Source organism: Medicago sativa, chromosome 4 (assembly GCF_051527215.1).
Source record: "Medicago sativa cultivar Bolivia chromosome 4, Bolivia_mono, whole genome shotgun sequence".
In the NCBI taxonomy this organism is placed as follows: domain Eukaryota; kingdom Viridiplantae; phylum Streptophyta; class Magnoliopsida; order Fabales; family Fabaceae; genus Medicago; species Medicago sativa.
In genome coordinates this window covers 68,580,456-68,598,801 of record NC_140752.1, presented here as the reverse complement: position 1 = coordinate 68,598,801, position 18,346 = coordinate 68,580,456, and the positions used below count along the sequence as shown (strand labels likewise).

The 18,346-nt window shown below is 34.6% G+C and overlaps 2 protein-coding genes and 1 non-coding gene across 3 annotated transcripts; all 3 read left to right on the top strand.

The window, feature by feature from the left end:
- Positions 1-1,537: 1,537 nt before the first annotated feature.
- Positions 1,538-9,348, top strand: LOC146931145 (protein DETOXIFICATION 46, chloroplastic-like). Its single transcript, XM_085702619.1, has 14 exons — positions 1,538-2,035; positions 2,117-2,211; positions 3,608-3,716; positions 3,842-3,897; positions 4,184-4,239; positions 4,689-4,827; positions 5,113-5,250; positions 5,336-5,404; positions 5,510-5,620; positions 5,864-5,992; positions 6,092-6,169; positions 7,324-7,395; positions 7,481-7,540; positions 7,624-9,348. Exons 1-14 carry the CDS (start codon positions 1,621-1,623, stop codon positions 7,723-7,725), a joined length of 1,629 nt encoding a protein of 542 aa, XP_085558745.1. The 5' UTR covers positions 1,538-1,620; the 3' UTR covers positions 7,726-9,348.
- LOC146931146 (U2 spliceosomal RNA) lies at positions 9,154-9,347 on the top strand. The gene has a single exon (XR_015009023.1). It is a non-coding gene; the product is annotated as a U2 spliceosomal RNA (small nuclear RNA).
- A 2,157-nt stretch (positions 9,349-11,505) lies between the features above and the next one.
- Positions 11,506-17,517, top strand: LOC146931144 (protein DETOXIFICATION 46, chloroplastic-like). The gene is made up of 14 exons (XM_085702618.1): positions 11,506-12,014; positions 12,095-12,189; positions 12,897-13,005; positions 13,132-13,187; positions 13,480-13,535; positions 14,039-14,177; positions 14,631-14,768; positions 14,854-14,922; positions 15,033-15,143; positions 15,388-15,516; positions 15,617-15,694; positions 16,713-16,784; positions 16,870-16,929; positions 17,012-17,517. The coding sequence occupies exons 1-14, from the start codon at positions 11,588-11,590 to the stop codon at positions 17,111-17,113; spliced, it is 1,641 nt and encodes a 546-aa protein (XP_085558744.1). The 5' UTR covers positions 11,506-11,587; the 3' UTR covers positions 17,114-17,517.
- The last annotated feature ends 829 nt before the right edge of the window (positions 17,518-18,346 follow it).

Here is an 18,346-nt window from a genome sequence, read left to right as displayed (position 1 = left end):
TTCTACCCAAGGAGACTCGAAGATTTAAGAATAAGTCCAAAAATAAGGTTTTCTTTTTCTAATATAAATTAACACTTCAAAATTACTCTTAAAAATTCTTACTTTAATTCTTTCAAAAAAAAAAATCCTTACTTTAATTATTTTTAGTACATAAATCTATTGAAATAATTTTGTGACTGCATATCAAAAATCCTTATTTATTAATTTGTTACGTCTGTAGCAATTTAACCTAATTTTTTCCCGCTCATTTGCTTTATTAGGTTTGCAATTATTTAACCTAACAAATTCCATCTAAAAACATGCATCGCACCAATTTCATTCATATCCTCTTGCCTTTTTTTTTGAAGAAAATATTTTCTACACTTATTTGATGCTGCACGTTTGTTCTAGAAACTATGAGCATATCAATGATCATGTTTGATGCCTTCTATTTTATACTTTTTTTTTGGCTACCCTAATTTCCATGTAAACTTGGTTATATATACCTGAATTATTGATAGGATTACCAAATTTTCTTTTATAATATTTTCAGATTTCATACATTTTATGAAGTGTTTTATTTTGTTTACTATGGATTATCACGTGTTATTTTATCACTGTTACCTATTATATATTGCATTTTATTATTCGTATGCCAATCCCTTTACAATAAACCCGAGCGGAGCACGGGTCAAAAATCTAATTTCTTAGTAAACAGAGTTTGTTTAAAAAGTTAAACCCGGCAAAGCAGTCGTATGTTGCAGAGAATGAAAATCAAGTTCTAGAAATATTTTCTTAATTTTTTATCATGAGTCGCTATCGCAACAAAAACTACAAAATATTCGAGTAGCGATAAAAATTCATCACCAAATGTATTATTTATTTTTCTTTTATCATTAACTAAAGTAGACAAAGTAACATTATATTATATTATTAAAAATTATTTATTCTTAAAATTACGGGTCTTACAAATTGCTTGTTTTATGTGAAACAATTCTTGTCTATTGTAAGATGATCAAATGAATTTAACAAGTATATTGACCTTACTGAGAAAACTATCGGTCCTATTTATAAGAAACATTTGACTTTTTTGATTCATTGCATAAAATGATGAATTTGGTCTATATTATAGACAAAATATATTAATTACACAATGAATCTAAAAAGTCAACCTTTTCTTATAAATAGAACCGGAAAGAGTACACAATAAAACTAATTATCATAAATTAAATCCTTTCATCATATATATGATGTATTTGGGAGTATAAGATGTTATTAGATTTATTTTGACGAATATTTTTAAAATATCACACTTTTATAATTTTGTCAATATATAATTAAAGATATTAAATAGAAACGGTTAAACAATATCACTTATTATGAGAGCATGAATATTTTTTTTTGTTTTTTTCTCGTGAGCTTAGTCTAGTTGGTATGAATGCAAAGTCGGGGTTCGAACCTCAGCCACCATAAAAAATGTATGAATTTTTTTAATTAAAAAAAAAAAAAACTCCCAGAGATTTGGTTATCATTCCCGCGGATTTCAATGTTACAGACCACTCGTTTTCTTTCTCTTTCCTTTTCCGTCATCTTCCCAATTTTTTTTCTGTTTTCTTTTCTTTCACTTCGAAGAAAACAAAAATGGCACAAAAACTTTCACTAAACTTCAATCACACTTCACTACACTTGAATCGCCACGTACCTCTTCATTTCCTCCCATCCTCCCTTCTCAAGAAGAACACATCTATCCATTTAACAAACCAATGCATTATTACATCCTCGAGCCGGAACGGTCGCTTCAAGTTCTTAACAGCTTGCTTAGTTCAAAATAACGATGCCATACATGAATATGAAGAAAAAGTTCAAATCCACGAGTGTGTTGAAGAACAAGAAGAAGAAGTGAAGGAACTGGTTGAGCAGAGTATATGGATTCAGATGAAGGAAATTGTATTGTTTACTGGACCTGCTATTGGTCTTTGGTTATGTGGACCGTTGATGAGTCTCATTGATACTGCTGTTGTTGGTCAAGGAAGTTCAATTGAACTTGCTGCTTTAGGTATTGTTCTGATTTTATCACATTCACCGTTTAATTGTTGAAATTGCGCAATAATGTGAATTTTGTTTTCTTCATGAGCAGGTCCTGCTACTGTTTTTTGTGATTATTTGGGCTACTCGTTCATGTTTTTGTCGATTGCTACTTCAAATATGGTTGCTACTGCACTTGCTAAACAGGTTTGTTTTTTAATGCCCCTTTTTTAATTGGGTAGATAACATTGATGAATATGCATTTCTGAACAGATAGTTGGTATTCAAATATGGGTGGTTAGTCTCACACTGGTTGAGATGATACATATGGCTAATGATCTAAGGTTTTAGGTAGAAATGTGGTGTTTTGGTCTTTTGTTGTTCCAGAATCCTGATGATTAACTTGTTGTTGCTCTCTCTGTTTCACGGATTGTCGAACAAATGACACAGAGCCAAGTTAACTTGATAGGAGAGTGTGAGTAGATCTTTATATCGAAAGTCTTTCTGGTAATGTAGTCGTTGCTCGTTGGTTAGTAATGGTAGGGAAAGTACACTGATGTGAGAAACTTACAATTGATGGGAAGATTGTTGGAGTTAAAGTGAGTGCTTAGCCTTCTATCGACTAGGAACTGACATAATGACAAGAGCAATGATATTTGAACAACCATTTGCTAACAACTTTTATGACAACCTCCTTTTTCTCTCTTTTCATTGGTCAAAAACAATGGAGAGAGAAAAAGTGGATCATCACATTGGACTAAGAGCAACCACACAAGTGAGTTGGACATCACATTTTCACCAAAAACCTAAGATCAGTTTGGGAGTTTAAGAGGGGAGGGGAGGGCTTTGGAAAAAAGGAATGAGAAAGTGGGATATGTGGAGGGCTTTGGGGGGTGAGGACTTTGAAGAGTTTATTTTTCCTCATAGTGCAGAGTTTCCCCATGAACTTGAAAATTGCAGTGTTCTGACTTCTGAATTTATACTTAAGAGGTCTGAATTTATATTTTAATATATATTTAAGATTTTAAAAAAATTGAAGGAATTCCACAATATATGATCATATAACATTTCAATCACATTTTATTCATATTTAGAAACATTTTATAGGTTGCTTAATTGTTTTATTTTTTTAAATGGTCAATGTTAGTAATTAGTTGTTACTTGCTGGATTAGTTTTTTTCTCTCTTTCGTCCAGGTTTGAACCCATGACCTCCAATTCCTTTATCCCTTGGCTCAAATTAGTTGAACTTAATTTAAAAAAGAAAAATAAGCCATCCCCTCCCAAACAGAACCTAAAGCATTTGATATACGAGTCATCTCAGTTATATGCTGCTCGACATCTACTTTTTCATTCAATGTGAGACTTTGAACTCACACTTGACACATCAATAGACCTATATACACCCAACAATGGCAAGCTGAGGATAACATCTGAAGCAATCTATGATTAGGTGCATGTAATCTTACAATGAAATTGTGTAAACACCCAAAAGACCAGTGAATTTTTTGCCACTATTGCTATGTACCACCTCTATGGCTTTATGCACACAGAACTTTTAGGATTTATTGCCCCCGCCTTTCATGAGTAAGTATTTTTGTGTAGAATAGGGAGGAAGTGCAGCATCACATATCTGTCTTGCTTTTTATTGGGTTAGCATGTGGCTTGGCGATGCTTTTTTTCACAAGATTATTTGGTGCAACAACGCTCGCAGGTATTGAAAATGAGAGCTCTGATCAGTTGTGTCCATTTTTTGGGATGATAGTAATTCACCAATGCATAAATGGTAATAGAGCCTACCCCATGTCTGATGAATTGTTCTATTTTTGCCCTTTTCAGCTTTTACTGGACCAAAGAATGTACATATAGTACCCGCAGCTAATACTTATGTCCAGGTTTTTTTTCTGATTACTATCCTTCAATTTAAATTAAGATTGTAATTAATGTTTTTCAAAATTCAAGAAATCATAAAACAATTTTTGCCGAGAAATGAGTAACTTCAATTTTCATTTCTTGTGATTTTAAATAAAGGTTTGTATGGCAATGCCTCTTAAAATAAAGTATACAACCTTTCAAATAGGATTCTGCTTTTGTTTCTGCTTGATTTACATATTGAGATTGATCAAAGGAAGGTATCATCCTCTGCTTGATTTAGTAACACTGGATTTCTTTTGGTTTTAGATTCGAGGGTTGGCATGGCCTTGTTTACTTGTTGGGTCGATCGCCCAAAGTGCAAGGTGCAAACATACTATTTATTTCTCTCGTGTTTCTTTCTAAAATGAGTTGTTGCAATTTACGAAACTTTGTTAAATCTGAGCGTCTGTTCTCCATATTCTATTTTAGTGATAAAGTTTGTCTTAATAGCTGCTTAGAAACTTTTGGCTAAAATTCTGCTTGCTATGAATGACTTTTTCAGATAGCAAGGCTCCTTTTGTCTTAATACCGTTTTCTCTATGTTGATGATTTCTCATTTGCTTCTTATGTTTAAATGAAAATGTGAATTATCCTCTCTCTGTTCTTAATGCCTAAATCATTCTTTGAACTGTTTGAGCAAAGTGTTTTTTACCCTGAGAATAGTTTAAGTATTTAGTAAACTGTTACTTTTTATGATTTTCAATTTAATAATATTATAACTATTGGGTTATCATTTAATTCATATTATTGGTATCCACATTCTTTCATGCAGTCTTGGTATGAAGGATTCTTGGGGACCCTTGAAGGCTTTGGCTGCTGCCAGTATTATAAATGGAATTGGTGATATAATTCTGTGCAGATACTTAGGCTATGGGATTTCTGGGGCTGCATGGGCTACATTGGCATCCCAAGTATGCCGAACAAACTCGTGCATTATGTTGTAGATAATGAATTAGGGTTGTAGGCACATAACTATGTAAATATTATATTTTGTATTAAGCTTATTAATTAGGCCCATGAGTTAAAGCTTCTATATATTCAGATTAGTGTTTGTACTTTTCACATAAATTTAATAATACTTCAGAATATTTTTCCACACATCATAATTAATTAATCGTATCATATATGGGTTTGCCTATTTTCAATGCACTAAACTAATCAAAGTGCACTGCTTTTACACCCCTTCTTGTTTTCAGGTTGTTGCGGCGTATATGATGAGCCAAACTCTAAACGAGAAGGGATACAATGCATTTGCCTTCACCATTCCTTCAGGGAAGGAATTTCTGTCAATATTAAGTCTTGCTGCTCCTGTATTTGTGACATTGATGTTAAAGGTTGAATCAAGTATTTTGCTGTGTTTGTAGCTCTTTATCTGGAGTAGTGTAACCTTTAAATATAACTGAAAATTCTGATGTTTAGGTGGCTTTCTACTCTCTACTTATATATTTTGCTACATCAATGGGTACAAATAAAATGGCTGCTCATCAAGTTAGTTTTACTCCTGTCTTGTATTTTGTAACTATTCCTTCGCTGTCTATCAAATTTTCTGAACACCAAACTCAAAAACATATTTTAATCCAACTCTTATTTTAGGTCATGCTTCAGATCTACATGTTATGCACAATATGTGGTGAACCTCTATCCCAAACTGCTCAATCATTTATGCCTGAGTTGATGTATGGAGTAAATCGGAGTTTGGTAAAGGTTAGCGTTACTCATTCACTGATTTCAAAAGATCTCTCCAACCTTATATACAGGATGATCATTTTAGAGCTCGTTTTTGTGCTCAGTTGAATTTCATTTTATATAGGAAGATCATCTTTCTTTTTGAAGGGTAGTTATAAGCAATGATACTATGTTCTCCTTACTAATTCATATTGTAGTAGATTCTCTCCATACATTGTTATATATATTCAAAAGTTCCCTGAGTTTATAGTATCTTGACAGGCTCGGTCGCTTCTAAGGTCTCTTCTAACTATTGGAGCTGTACTCGGGTTGCTTTTTGGGATTGTTGGAACATCTGTTCCTTGGTTATTCCCCTACATTTTTACACCTGATCAGATGGTTATCCAGGAGGTCAGTTCTTGAATTATTAAACTTTAGCTCAGAAATTTTCAAGTTTCCTTTGGAATTAAGGCTTCTGTTAGTGGTTCATTTGTTTTTGTGATTATGCAGATGCATAAGATACTGATTCCATACTTTTTAGCGCTAATGGTCACACCCGCAACTGTTGGCCTGGAGGGAACATTGCTGGTATGCTCATGTTAGATTGAAATATTAGGAATTTTATTATTTTATTGTTCTTATGTTGGTAGTCTTATTCAGTTGGATCTACTCATTCTACTAGACCATTACTTGGCCTAAGATTTTTAGCATAAAAATGAGTATCAAAGACCAAGCCTCTTGAAAAGCCTAATACGTTTCACATAGGTTCCATGGTAATTTTATATCTTTTAACAAGTTTCGTTATGTTATAGCCTTTGCACTTGAGGCGCTAGAAAAGGTACAAGCCTACTTATTTAGGTAGAATGGGGCACGATAAGCACCTAACTCTTAACTATTTGGTAGCTCTGCATCATGTCCAAGATCCAGTTCTCCTAAAAGATCAAGTTGTTATCAAGAGAGGTTTTACATTGATAACTCGGAGGGGAGTATTAGATTTCTGTCTTACAAATATATATCTCACATTATACAATGTCATTAATATTATCTGACTTCCATTACTTCCCTTTAAATTCAATAGCCCGGTTCAACTTGTCTATAATAAATGGGAAAAAATATGGCAGCACTAACTGCTTCTCACAAACTTATTCATGTAGATGTCTAAGGACTTAAATGAATCTCGTGTGCTATTTTTTAAGATTGTATTAAACTTGCTCTATTAAACAGTGCAATTTTCTTTTTTAACGTTGTTAGACCATATATAATGTACTTAATAACTTAACTCATGATCCCGTACTCCCCCAACAAGTGGGTATCAGATCTTGTTTCAGCTTGGCGGGGGAGCGTGAGGGGGATCATGATATTGAATCATTGTATCGAAAGTCTTTCTAGCGGTGTAGTTAGGAGGCGTATTTCGTTAGGGTTAACTTGTAACAACGGTGCAAGTATAGGATGTGAAACTTACACTTGAGGGGCATATTCTTGGGTTCAAGTGTGAGTGGTTAGTCTCATATCAACTATGAACGGGATAAATGTTGGATATATAAGAAAGATGACCCATATAACTAATTAATGCCTTAAACTTTTGAGTGGAGATGTGGTGTCCCAATCTCATGTTAATCCTAGATCATTAGCCTGTTATTGCTCGTCACTCCCCAGACTCCCCAACAGTCATGACAACTTATTTATATATTTATCCAGGTTGCATGTTGGTTCTTGTTAATTGTCTATATTTGCTTATGCAGGCTGGACGGGATCTTAGATTTATAAGCTTGTCAATGACTGGATGCTTTTGTTTGAATGGTCTAGTATTATTGGTAACAACTTTTCCTTGGTTTGCTGGTGTACATAGTAATATTGCTTGACTAATTTTTCTGTAACACCCAATTTACCTCGATGCAGATCCTATCTAGCAGATATGGTTTGCAAGGCTGTTGGTTTTCCCTTGCTGGATTTCAATGGGTAAGGCTCGGACCTAGAATTCATAGAAAATGCTAGTACTTTTTCGTGAACATATTCTGACAGGGACATATTGTGTTTATTAGGTTCGGTTTTCATCAGCCCTTCTGCGCCTTCTATCTCCCAATGGCATTTTATACTCGGAAGATATAAGCCAGTATGAGCTGCAAAAGTTGAAGACTGCATAGTTTAGGAGTTCCATTTATAGTTCATGGTACATTATACAAATAGAGGCATGTTGTCTGTTGCATGCAATTCTTGTTAAGTATGTTACAAAATAGATATCCATCTTAATGTCGATACAATTCAGTACTCGGAAACTACAGGTGCTGAGTTGTATCGGAAACTAAGCGGGGAAATGGGGGATGTGGGAAAATTGAATCCACCGCCTTGAACATATATCTTTTTGCGATCAAGTGTGGTGCCACTGGGTATAGTTATTTGGTAAACCTTTCTACTTTTATGGTGGCTTTGCCATTTAGAAATAGAGGAGAGTAAATATGTTCTCGTTCTTGGAATTTGGGTTCAAAAATGACTTGTAAGGTAGGAATGTGGTGCATGTACAAACTCATTTTCAGATCATATCTCATATAATATAAAGTCATTCCATAAAAATATAATTAGTGTCATTCCATTCCCATCTACAGATGATTTTCAGAGGGTCGCATCTCACTGATCAAATTTCCTATCAAGCATCATGATTAGTTTATTTAAAGATTTTAACTACCCAATTTGAGAGAGGGGATCTTCCACTTTTCAGCAGAATCTATTGTGAAACTGAAAGCCAAGGTGAATCAAGAGCCTAAAATATCTGTAATCTCTTCATTCCAATTTTTAATGACTGTAGTTTAGAGATCTATAACTCTGCACGTCAGCTACCATCATGTGAATAGAAAATGAGTTGCAAGATGACTATAGACAACTGATCAAGAATGGTACCTCCTCTGCCTAAGGAATGATTTAGGAATTTAATTCACGTATCGAGTGGAGAAATGATGGTAGGGGACTTGTGCGAGAGAATGAATACGAGAATGGCAGAGGAGGAGCTTCACCTGGTTGTTGCAATCCATGATAACAAAGTGATAAAATGGTCCTGATTTTTCCGATACGCTCCGCTATAGCGGCAGGCGCGGCCGCTTTTGACAACAGAGGTTTCAGTCTCAGTACATCCACCAAATGGATCAATTCTGTGACCTGTATGCTGTGATGATGGATAGTTCGCTGAAGCTGAGTTCCATTATGTTAAAGCTTGGCTAATTTTGGAGTAGCTTCTAAATATTACTATTACATTTATTTTCTTTTGCTGCTTCCTCTTTCTCTTCCCAGCTCCCAAAATGAAGCTTCTTCACACAATCTTTGCAATACAATCACTGGCATCTCCTTATGACTGCTATGCTTGTTCCATCACCTTGGACTTATTCAAGATATTCAACCTTCGACTTTTCTTTTTGATGTATCAAATCAATAGGAGAGGTGGCAGTGATACATAAGGAGAGAAGTTGTTTTTGATTGCCAACTGAGTATTGTTTGTGCACTGCCATGTCCCACATCGGTCAGAAGCATGACAAGCAGGCAAGGCTTTGTTATAAATTTGAAACTTGTTCTTTGTTAGAAGCATACCTTTCTCGGCCTTTTGGCTAAGATCAAGTGTAGTATCTGTTCTTATCAGTTTAATATCTGATATGTGGACCAATGGTTCACACGATATTAAATTACTTTTTTTAGGGAGAGAGTCCGCCTAGTAGCTTGCTACTTGGGCTCTCAAGTGTCGCCTTTGTGTTGCACTATTGCATTGGCTGGCGCATCCCACTGATTCAGTTCAATTTTTTTTTTTTTTTTGTTATTGTAGTTTTTGAATTTTTCAAAGGTTGAGCTTGTTTCACCTCCTTAATTTCAAGCTACACTCTAAATTGACAAAAATACCCTTATATTCTTTTTTAAATTTTCATCCGTTACTTTTTTTTTATTTTTAATTTCTCTTAATATTTCATCTCCTTTTTCTTCCTTTGTCTCCATTCCTATTTCATTTTTTCTCATCCTTTAAATTTTTAATTTAATATCATTTTCCCTTATCTAATTTTTGCGAACCATTGTTTTTCTAAATTTCATACTTATCATTTTTGATGTGGCAGGAACATAAACACCTATTTAAAATAGGTTTCACGGACATGAACTTAATTCACATATTTCTATTCTTATATATGTGTGGTTAAGCGTGAACTTAATTCATATACTTCATGCATCTTAGAATTTTCTTTTTAAAAAAAAAGTTGAAAATTATTATAATTAAAACGAACACAAATTCAATAGACTTATCTACCTTAATCTAAAAGAAAATTAAGCAACTAATTTGATCCTCTTGATGCGTTCAAAATTATTTTATTTTATTTTATGAATGCTCGTTTTAGGCGCTTGGTTGATGGATTTAATGAATTTTGTAGTGGATGGATTTGATGTATATGAATTTGGTAGATTGAATTGCCACCCCTAAATGACACATATTTTACAATTGGAATCAATACTATTAATCATTTCCTTAATATCTGTGTAAAACTCAAATAAGATACCTAATATGAGATGGAGGGAGTAAGATTAGTCAAAACCTCGTGTTTGATGTTCTCAAGATAACAACCTATTGATTATCATAAGAAAAATGCCAGCGAGTGCAATAAAAACCCGATGTAAAAAAATCAGTATTGTATTATTCTTTTGAAAAAGGATAATTCTAGATTTCACGACAACCAATCTCGCAAGAAAATCACCATACACTTTTTTTTTTTTTTGAAACGGAAAAATCACCATACACTAAAGTCTATTTGTAGAGGGGTCCTCTTTTTACCATACCCACCCATGTTTTCAATCAAATGCAGAATTCAAGGGCTGTAACGCATTCACGAATGGCTCGTGAATTTGTTGTTGCTGCAAATAGCATTGCCCTTTGAAAAATGTGTATTCAATTTTTTAAAAATTTTAAAAATGTTATTTTCAATAGAAAGTTTTAAATTTTAGCATGACCTTTCCATTAAATCAAGAAATTAGAAGCATACAATTAAATTAAAGGGTCTTGTTAACGAGTGTCCCAGAGCACTTTTAAACATTCTAAAATAAACAATAAGTTTTTTCAAAAGTCAAATGTTTCGATTTTCAATATATTGATTACACATTTTTTTCATAAATACTTACTAATTATGATTCTTAAGGAATGCTCGGAGCACTAGTTAACATTTCCTACAATTAAATATGAGTAATGCTAACGAGTGCCCCATCGGTTAAGAAAGCCAAAAGAGGAAATTTTAAACCAAAAGAGGAAGTATTTAATGCATTGATTACACAACTTTGAATTCAAATGTTATCCTTTTTAAGTCATAATTTAAGCATTTAATGCAAATATTACTATATTTTACTTCTTAACCGATCGATGGGAGTTCATAAGAGCGAAGACATCTTGGTAGGTCTCCCACAACTCAACGAGGCGGACGCAAGAGGTCTAAAAGAAGCGATAATGTGGCTTGATACTTTAAGTTTTACTTCGGTGTCTATTGAACTTGATTGCAAGTAAGTGGTAGACGGCATCTCTAGCAACTTCAACACCAATTCCATGTTCGGCGCTATTCTGAACACTTGCAAACTTTACTTATGAATCATCAAAACTTTAAGATAAGTTTCATTAGGAGGAAAGCAAATAATGTTGCCCACTTGTTAGCTAAGGCGTCATTATCTTATGCTAGTTCCCAAATTTATGATTATATGCTATATTGTATTGAAACTGTTATTAGTAATGAAATGAATTGAATTTTTTCTGTAAAAAAAAAAATCAGTGCCCTGTAGCACCGGTTATCATGACCCATCAAATATGAGATATATATGACTAATTAAATTACTAATATTCGGTGTTTTTATGATTTTTTTTAATTAAAAAAAACTCCCGACATTTAGTTATCATTCCCGCGGATTCCACGTTACAGACCACTCGTTTTCTTTCTCTTTCTATTTCTGGCATCTTCCCATATTTTTCTCTGATTCTTTTCTTTCACTTCGAAGAAAACAAAAATGGCACAAAAACTTTCACTACACTTCAATCACACTCTTCACACTTCACTACACTTGAATCGCCACGCACCTCTTCGTTTCCTCCCACCTTCCCTTCTAAGGAAGAACACTACCATCCATTCAACAAACCAATGCATTATTATATCCTCGAGCAGGAACAGTCGCTTCAAGTTTCTAACAGCTTGCTCAGTTCAAAATTACGATGCTATAGATGAAGCCGAAGAAAAAGACCAAATCAGCGAGGTTTCTTCTAAAGAAGAAGAAGAAGAAGTGAAGGAACTGGTTGAGCAGAGTATATGGATTCAGATGAAGGAAATTGTATTGTTTGCTGGACCTGCTATTGGTCTTTGGTTATGCGGACCGTTGATGAGTCTCATTGATACTGCTGTTGTTGGTCAAGGAAGTTCAATTGAACTCGCTGCTTTAGGTATGGTTTTTTATCATGTGAATTTGTTTAATCGTTGAAATTGCACAATAATGTATGGATTTTGGTTTCTACATGAGCAGGTCCTGCTACTGTTTTTTGTGATTATTTGGGCTACTCTTTTATGTTTCTATCGATTGCTACTTCGAATATGGTTGCTACTGCCCTTGCTAAACAGGTTTGTTCTTTATTCCCATTTTTTAATTGGATAGAAAATATTGATGAATATGCGTGAATGGGTAGCTTGTATTCAAATGTGAGTGGTTAGTCTCACACTAGTTGAAGATGAGCCAAACTAATGATATAGAATAAAGATAATTCGTATGGCTAATGATCTTAGGTTTTGGGTGGAAATGTAGTGTTTTGGTCTTTGTAGTTCATGATTGGTTAACTTGCTGTTGCTCCCTATGTTTTGGGGACTGGGATCAAAGCCAAGTTAACTTGCCGAGAGAGCGGGAGTAGATCTTTATATCAAAAGTCTTTCTGGTAATGGAGTCGTTGGTTAGTAATGGCGGTGAGAGTACGGTGTCAATTATATAAAAAATGTGAGTGTGACCTTGGTGGCACTTCCATGGAGCCTAAAACAATGGAGTGGACCATCACATTGAACTAAGAGCGACCACACAAGTGAGACTTTGAACTCACACTTGACACATCAACAGACCTGTATTCACCCGTATACATCCAACAATGACAAAAGCATAGGACAGTATTTAAAGCAATGCATGATTAGGTGCATGTATTCTTATAATGAAATTGTGTATACACACAAAAGACCAGTAAATTTTTTGGCATTATTGTTATGTATTCACATCCATGACTTTATGCACACAGAACTTTTAGGATTTATTGCACCGCCTTTGATTAGTTAATATGTTTGTGTAGGATAGGGAGGAAGTGCAGCATCACATATCTGTCTTGCTTTTTATTGGGTTAGCATGTGGCTCGGCGATGCTTTTTTTCACAAGGTTATTAGGCGCAACAACGCTAGCAGGTATTTAAAATGAGAGCTCTGTCCAGTTGCATCCCTTTTTTTGGGATAATAGTAATTCACTAATGCATAAATGGTAATAGACCCTACCCCATGACTGATGAATTGTTTTATTTTTGCCTTTTTCAGCTTTTACTGGATCAAAGAATGTACATCTAGTACCCGCAGCTAATACTTATGTCCAGGTTTTTTTTTTCTTTCTGATTACTATCCTTCAATTTAAATTAAGATTATAATTAATGATTTCAAAAATTCAAGAAATCATAAAATAATTTATGGCGAGAAATGAGTAATTTCAATGTTCATTTCTTGTTATAGTAAATAAAGGTTTGTATGCCAATGCTTCTTTAAATAAAGTAGGCAACCTTTCAAATAGGATTCTGCTTTTGTTTCTTCATTATTTACATATTGAAATTGATCAAAGGAAGGTATCATCCTCCGCTTGATTTAGTAACACTGAATTTCTTTTGGTGTTAGATTCGAGGGTTGGCATGGCCTTGTTTACTTATTGGATCGATTGCTCAAAGTGCAAGGTGCAAACATACTATCTATTTCTCGTGTTTCTTTCTAAAATGAGTTGTTGCAATTTGCAAAACTTTATGTCAAATATGAGAATCTGTTTTTCATATTCTTTTTAGTTTATGTTCAATTTGGTGATAAAGTTTGTCTTAATAGTTGCTTGAAACTTTTGGCTTAAATTCCCCTCGCCATGAATGACTTTTCTCAGATAGCAAGGTTCCTTTTGTCACTCAATAGTATACTGCTTGCTCTACGTTGATGATTTCTCATTTGCATCTTATATTTAAATGAAAATGTGAATTATCCTCTCTCTGCTCTTAATGCCTAAATTGTTCTTTAAACTGTTTGAGCAAAGTGTTTTTTTACCCTGAGAATAGTTTAATGTGCTTCCAGAGCATATACCTAGTGAACTCCCTGAGGAGTAAACTATTGCTTTTTATGATTTAAAATTTAATAATATTATACTATTGGGTTCTCATTTAATTCATATTCTTGGTATCCACATTCTTTCACGCAGTCTTGGTATGAAAGATTCTTGGGGACCCTTGAAGGCTTTGGCTGCTGCCAGTATTATAAATGGAATTGGTGATATAGTTCTGTGCAGATATTTAAACTATGGGATTGCTGGGGCTGCATGGGCTACATTGGCATCCCAAGTATGCCGAACAAACTTATATGCATTACATTGTAAACACGTAATTAGGGTTGTAGCACATAATATGTAAATATTGGCAATTACTTTTCCCACCCTATGAGTTTCTCGGGTGCCCTATTCGGATTCTAAAATCCAAAATGTTTTAACGTGTTTTGAAGGTTTTTATGGGGTGTATATGCCGTTCGGATTCTATAATCCAAACTGCACAGAGCGCGCGAGAAATCAATAGGGTGGGAAAAGAAGGAGTCGCAAATATTAGTTTTCTTGTATTAAGCTTACTAATTAGGCCATGAGCTAAAGCTTCTATATTCAGATTAGTGTTTGTACTGTTCTGTTCACATAAATTTAATAATACTTCAAAATATTTTTCACACATCATAATTAATTATTGGTATCATATATGGTTTTGCCTATTTTCAATGTACTAAAATAATCAACGTGCACTGCTTTTTAGGTCGTTGCTGCGTATATGATGAGCAAAGCTCTAAATGACAAGGGATACAATGCATTTTCCTTCACCATTCCTTCAGGGAAGGAATTTCTGTCAATATTTAGTCTTGCTGCTCCTGTATTTGTGACATTGATGTTAAAGGTTGAATCAAGTATTTTGCTATATTTGTAGCTCTTTATCTCGAGTAGAATAACCTTTAAATATAACTGAAAGTTCTGATGTGTAGGTGGCTTTCTACTCTCTAATTATATATTTTGCTACATCAATGGGTACAAATAAAATAGCTGCTCATCAAGTTAGTTTTACTCCTGTCTTGTGTTTTGTAACTCTATTCCTTTGCTGTCTATCTGCACATTTTCTGAACACCAAACTCACAAACATATTTTAACTCAACTCTTATTTTAGGTCATGCTTCAGGTCTACATGTTATGCGCAATATGTGGTGAACCTCTCTCCCAAACTGCCCAATCATTTATGCCTGAATTGATGTATGGAGTAAATCGGAGTTTGGCAAAGGTTAATGATACTCATTCACTGATTTCAAAAGATCTCTCCTTCAACCTCATATATATAGTATCGTTTTAGAGCTCGTTTTTGTACTCAGTTGATTTTCATTTTATAGAGGATCATCTTTCTTTTTGGTTTGAAGGGTAGTTTTAAGCAATGATACCATGTTCTCCTTACTAATTCACATTGTAGATTCTCTCCATACATTGTTATGTATATTCAAAACTTCCCTGAGTTTATAGTATCTTGACAGGCTCGGTCGCTTCTAAGGTCTATTCTAACTATTGGAGCTGTATTCGGGTTGCTTTTGGGGATTGTTGTAACATTTGTTACTTGGTTATTCCCCTACATTTTTACACCTGATCAAATGGTCATCCAGGAGGTTAGTTCTTGAATTTTTAAACTTTAGCTCAGAAAATTTCACTGTCTCCTTTGGAATTAAGGCTTCTTTTAGTGGTTAACTTGTTTTTGTGATTATGCAGATGCATAGGATTCTGATTCCATTCTTTTTAGCACTACTGGTCACACCTGCAACAGTCGGCCTGGAGGGAACATTGCTGGTATGCTCATGTTCGATTGGAATATTAGGAATTTTATTATTTTAGTGTTCTTATGTTGGTAGTGTTATTCAGTTGGATCTGTATTCATTCTACTAGACCTGACCTAGATTTTTAGCATAAAAATGAATATCAAAGACCAGGCTTCTTGAAAATCCTAATCTGTTTCACATAGGTTCCATAGTGATTTTATATCTTTTAACACGTTTCATTATGAAATAGTCTTTGCTATTGAGGTGCTAAAAAAGGAGTAAGCCTACTTATTTCGGTAGAATGGGTATGATAAGCACCTAACCCTTAACTATTTAGTAGCTCTGCATCATGTCCAAGATCAGTTCTCCTAAAAGATAAAGTTGTTAACAAGACAGGTTTGCATCGATAACTCGGAGGGAGTATTAGATTTCTGTTTTGCAGACACACACACATACGATGATGTTATTAATATTTAATATTATCTGATTTCCATTATTTCCTGTAAATTCAACAGTTTGGTTCAATTTGTCTATAATGAATGGAAAAGAATATGGAAGTACTAACCATTTCTTACAAACTTAATCTTCTAGGATGTTTAAAGACTTCCTTACATGGAAGTACCAACCGCTTCTTATGTATATGTACTTTCATGATCCTACTCAGGCTCCGATCATAGTAGTGGATCGTTGCACCCATAGTCTTTCTAGCAGTGCAATTAGGGTGTGTGTTCCGTTAGTTGTAACGACAATGTAAGTATAGGATGTGAGACTCACACTTGAGGGGGATATTTTTGGGTTCAAGTGTGAGTGGTTAGTCTCATATCGACTATAAAAGGATTAAATGTTGTATATATAACAAAAATGACCCATATACATAATGCCTTAAGGTTTTGGATGGAGATCTGGTGTCCTGATCTCTTGTTGGTCCATGACATTGGGCCTGTTTTTGCTCTCGTTGCTCCCCCGGACTCCCCAACATTCATGACAATTTAATTTATTTATCCATGTTGCATGTTGCTTCTTTTAATTGTGTATATTTGCTCATGCAGGCTGGGCGGGATCTAAGATTTATAAGTTTGTCAATGACTGGATGCTTTTGTTTGAATGGTCTAGCATTATTGGTAACAACTTTTCCTTGGTTTGCTGGTGTACATAGTAATATTGCTTGACTAATTTTTCTGTAACACCCAATTTACCTCGATGCAGATCCTATCCAGAAGATATGGTTTGCAAGGCTGTTGGTTTTCACTTGCTGGATTTCAATGGGTAAGACTCGGACCTAGAATTATAGAAAGTGCTAGTACTTTTTCGTGAACATATTCTGACAGGGACATATTGTGTTTATTAGGTTCGGTTTTCATCGGCCCTTCTGCGCCTTCTATCTCCCAATGGCATTTTATACTCGGAAGATATAAGCCAGTCTGAGCTGCAAAAATTGAAGACTGCATAATTTTGGAGCTCCATTTTTAGTTCATGGTACATTATACAAATAGAAGCTTGTTGTCTGTATAATGTTAAGCATGTTACAAAATAGGAATGTCGATACAATTCAGTGCTTGAAAACTGCAGGTGCTGAGTTGTATCGGAAACTGTGCGGGGAAATGGGGGATGTGGGAAATTGAATCCACCGCCTTGAACGTATATCTTTGTGATCAAGTGTGGTGCCACATAGTTATTTGGTAAACCTTTCTACTTTTATGGTGGCTTTGCCATTTAGAAATAGAGGAGAGCAAATATGTTCTCATTCTTGGAATTTGGGTTCAAAATGGCTTGTAAGGTAGGAATGTGGTGCATGTATAATCTCATTTTCAGATCATATCTCATATAATATAAACTCATCCCATAAGAATATAATTAATGTCATTCCATTCCCATCCACAATCGATGATTTTCAGAGGGTCGCATCCCACTGATCAGATTTCTTATCAAACATCATGATTAATTAGTTTATTTAAAGATTTTAGCTACCCAAGTTGAGAGAGAGGATCTTCCACTTTTCAGCAGAATCTGTTGTGAAACTGAAAGCCAAGGCCAATCAAGAGCCTAACACATCCGCAATCTTTTCATTCCAATTGTTTAAGACTGTAGTTTAGAGATCTATAACACGTGCATGTCAGCTACCATGTGAATAGAGAACAAGTTGCGAGATGACTATAGACAACTGATCAAGAATGGTACCTCCTCTGCCTAAGGAATGATTTGGGAGTTTAATTCACGTATCGAGTGGAGAAATGATGGTAGGAGACTTCTTCAAGAACAAATACGGGAATGGCAGCGGAGAAGCTTCACCTGGTTGTTGAAAACCATGATAACAAAGTGATACAATGGTCCATGGAAGAGTGGTTTCAGTCTCAGTACATACACCAAATGGATCAATTCTGTGACCTGTATGCTGTGATGATGGATAGTTCGCTGAGGCTGAGTTCCATTGTGTTAAAGCCTGGCAAATTTTGGAGTTTCTAAATGTTACTATTCCATTTATTTATTTTCTTTTGCTGCTTCCTCTTTCCATTTATTTCAAGCAGTGTTCTTAAGCTGCGAATAGAGGCTTCCTTAGACTTACTGGAATTTTTGAACCAACTATTCAGATACTTTTATGTAATAACCAGTAACACTAAAGAATTAAGGACTCAAATTTAAATTAAAGTCAAAGCTTATAAGAAACTATGTATGCTATTGTATT

Bases quoted from the DNA above. Each gene is read 5' to 3' on its own strand.
- LOC146931144 (XM_085702618.1), top strand. From the start codon at position 11,588: ATGGCACAAAAACTTTCACTACACTTCAATCACACTCTTCACACTTCA. The intron at 14,923-15,032 runs GTTAGTTTTACT...CTCTTATTTTAG, and splicing joins ATAAAATAGCTGCTCATCAA to GTCATGCTTCAGGTCTACAT. The intron at 15,695-16,712 runs GTATGCTCATGT...TTGCTCATGCAG, and splicing joins GCCTGGAGGGAACATTGCTG to GCTGGGCGGGATCTAAGATT.
- LOC146931145 (XM_085702619.1), top strand. From the start codon at position 1,621: ATGGCACAAAAACTTTCACTAAACTTCAATCACACTTCACTACACTTG. The intron at 5,405-5,509 runs GTTAGTTTTACT...CTCTTATTTTAG, and splicing joins ATAAAATGGCTGCTCATCAA to GTCATGCTTCAGATCTACAT. The intron at 6,170-7,323 runs GTATGCTCATGT...TTGCTTATGCAG, and splicing joins GCCTGGAGGGAACATTGCTG to GCTGGACGGGATCTTAGATT.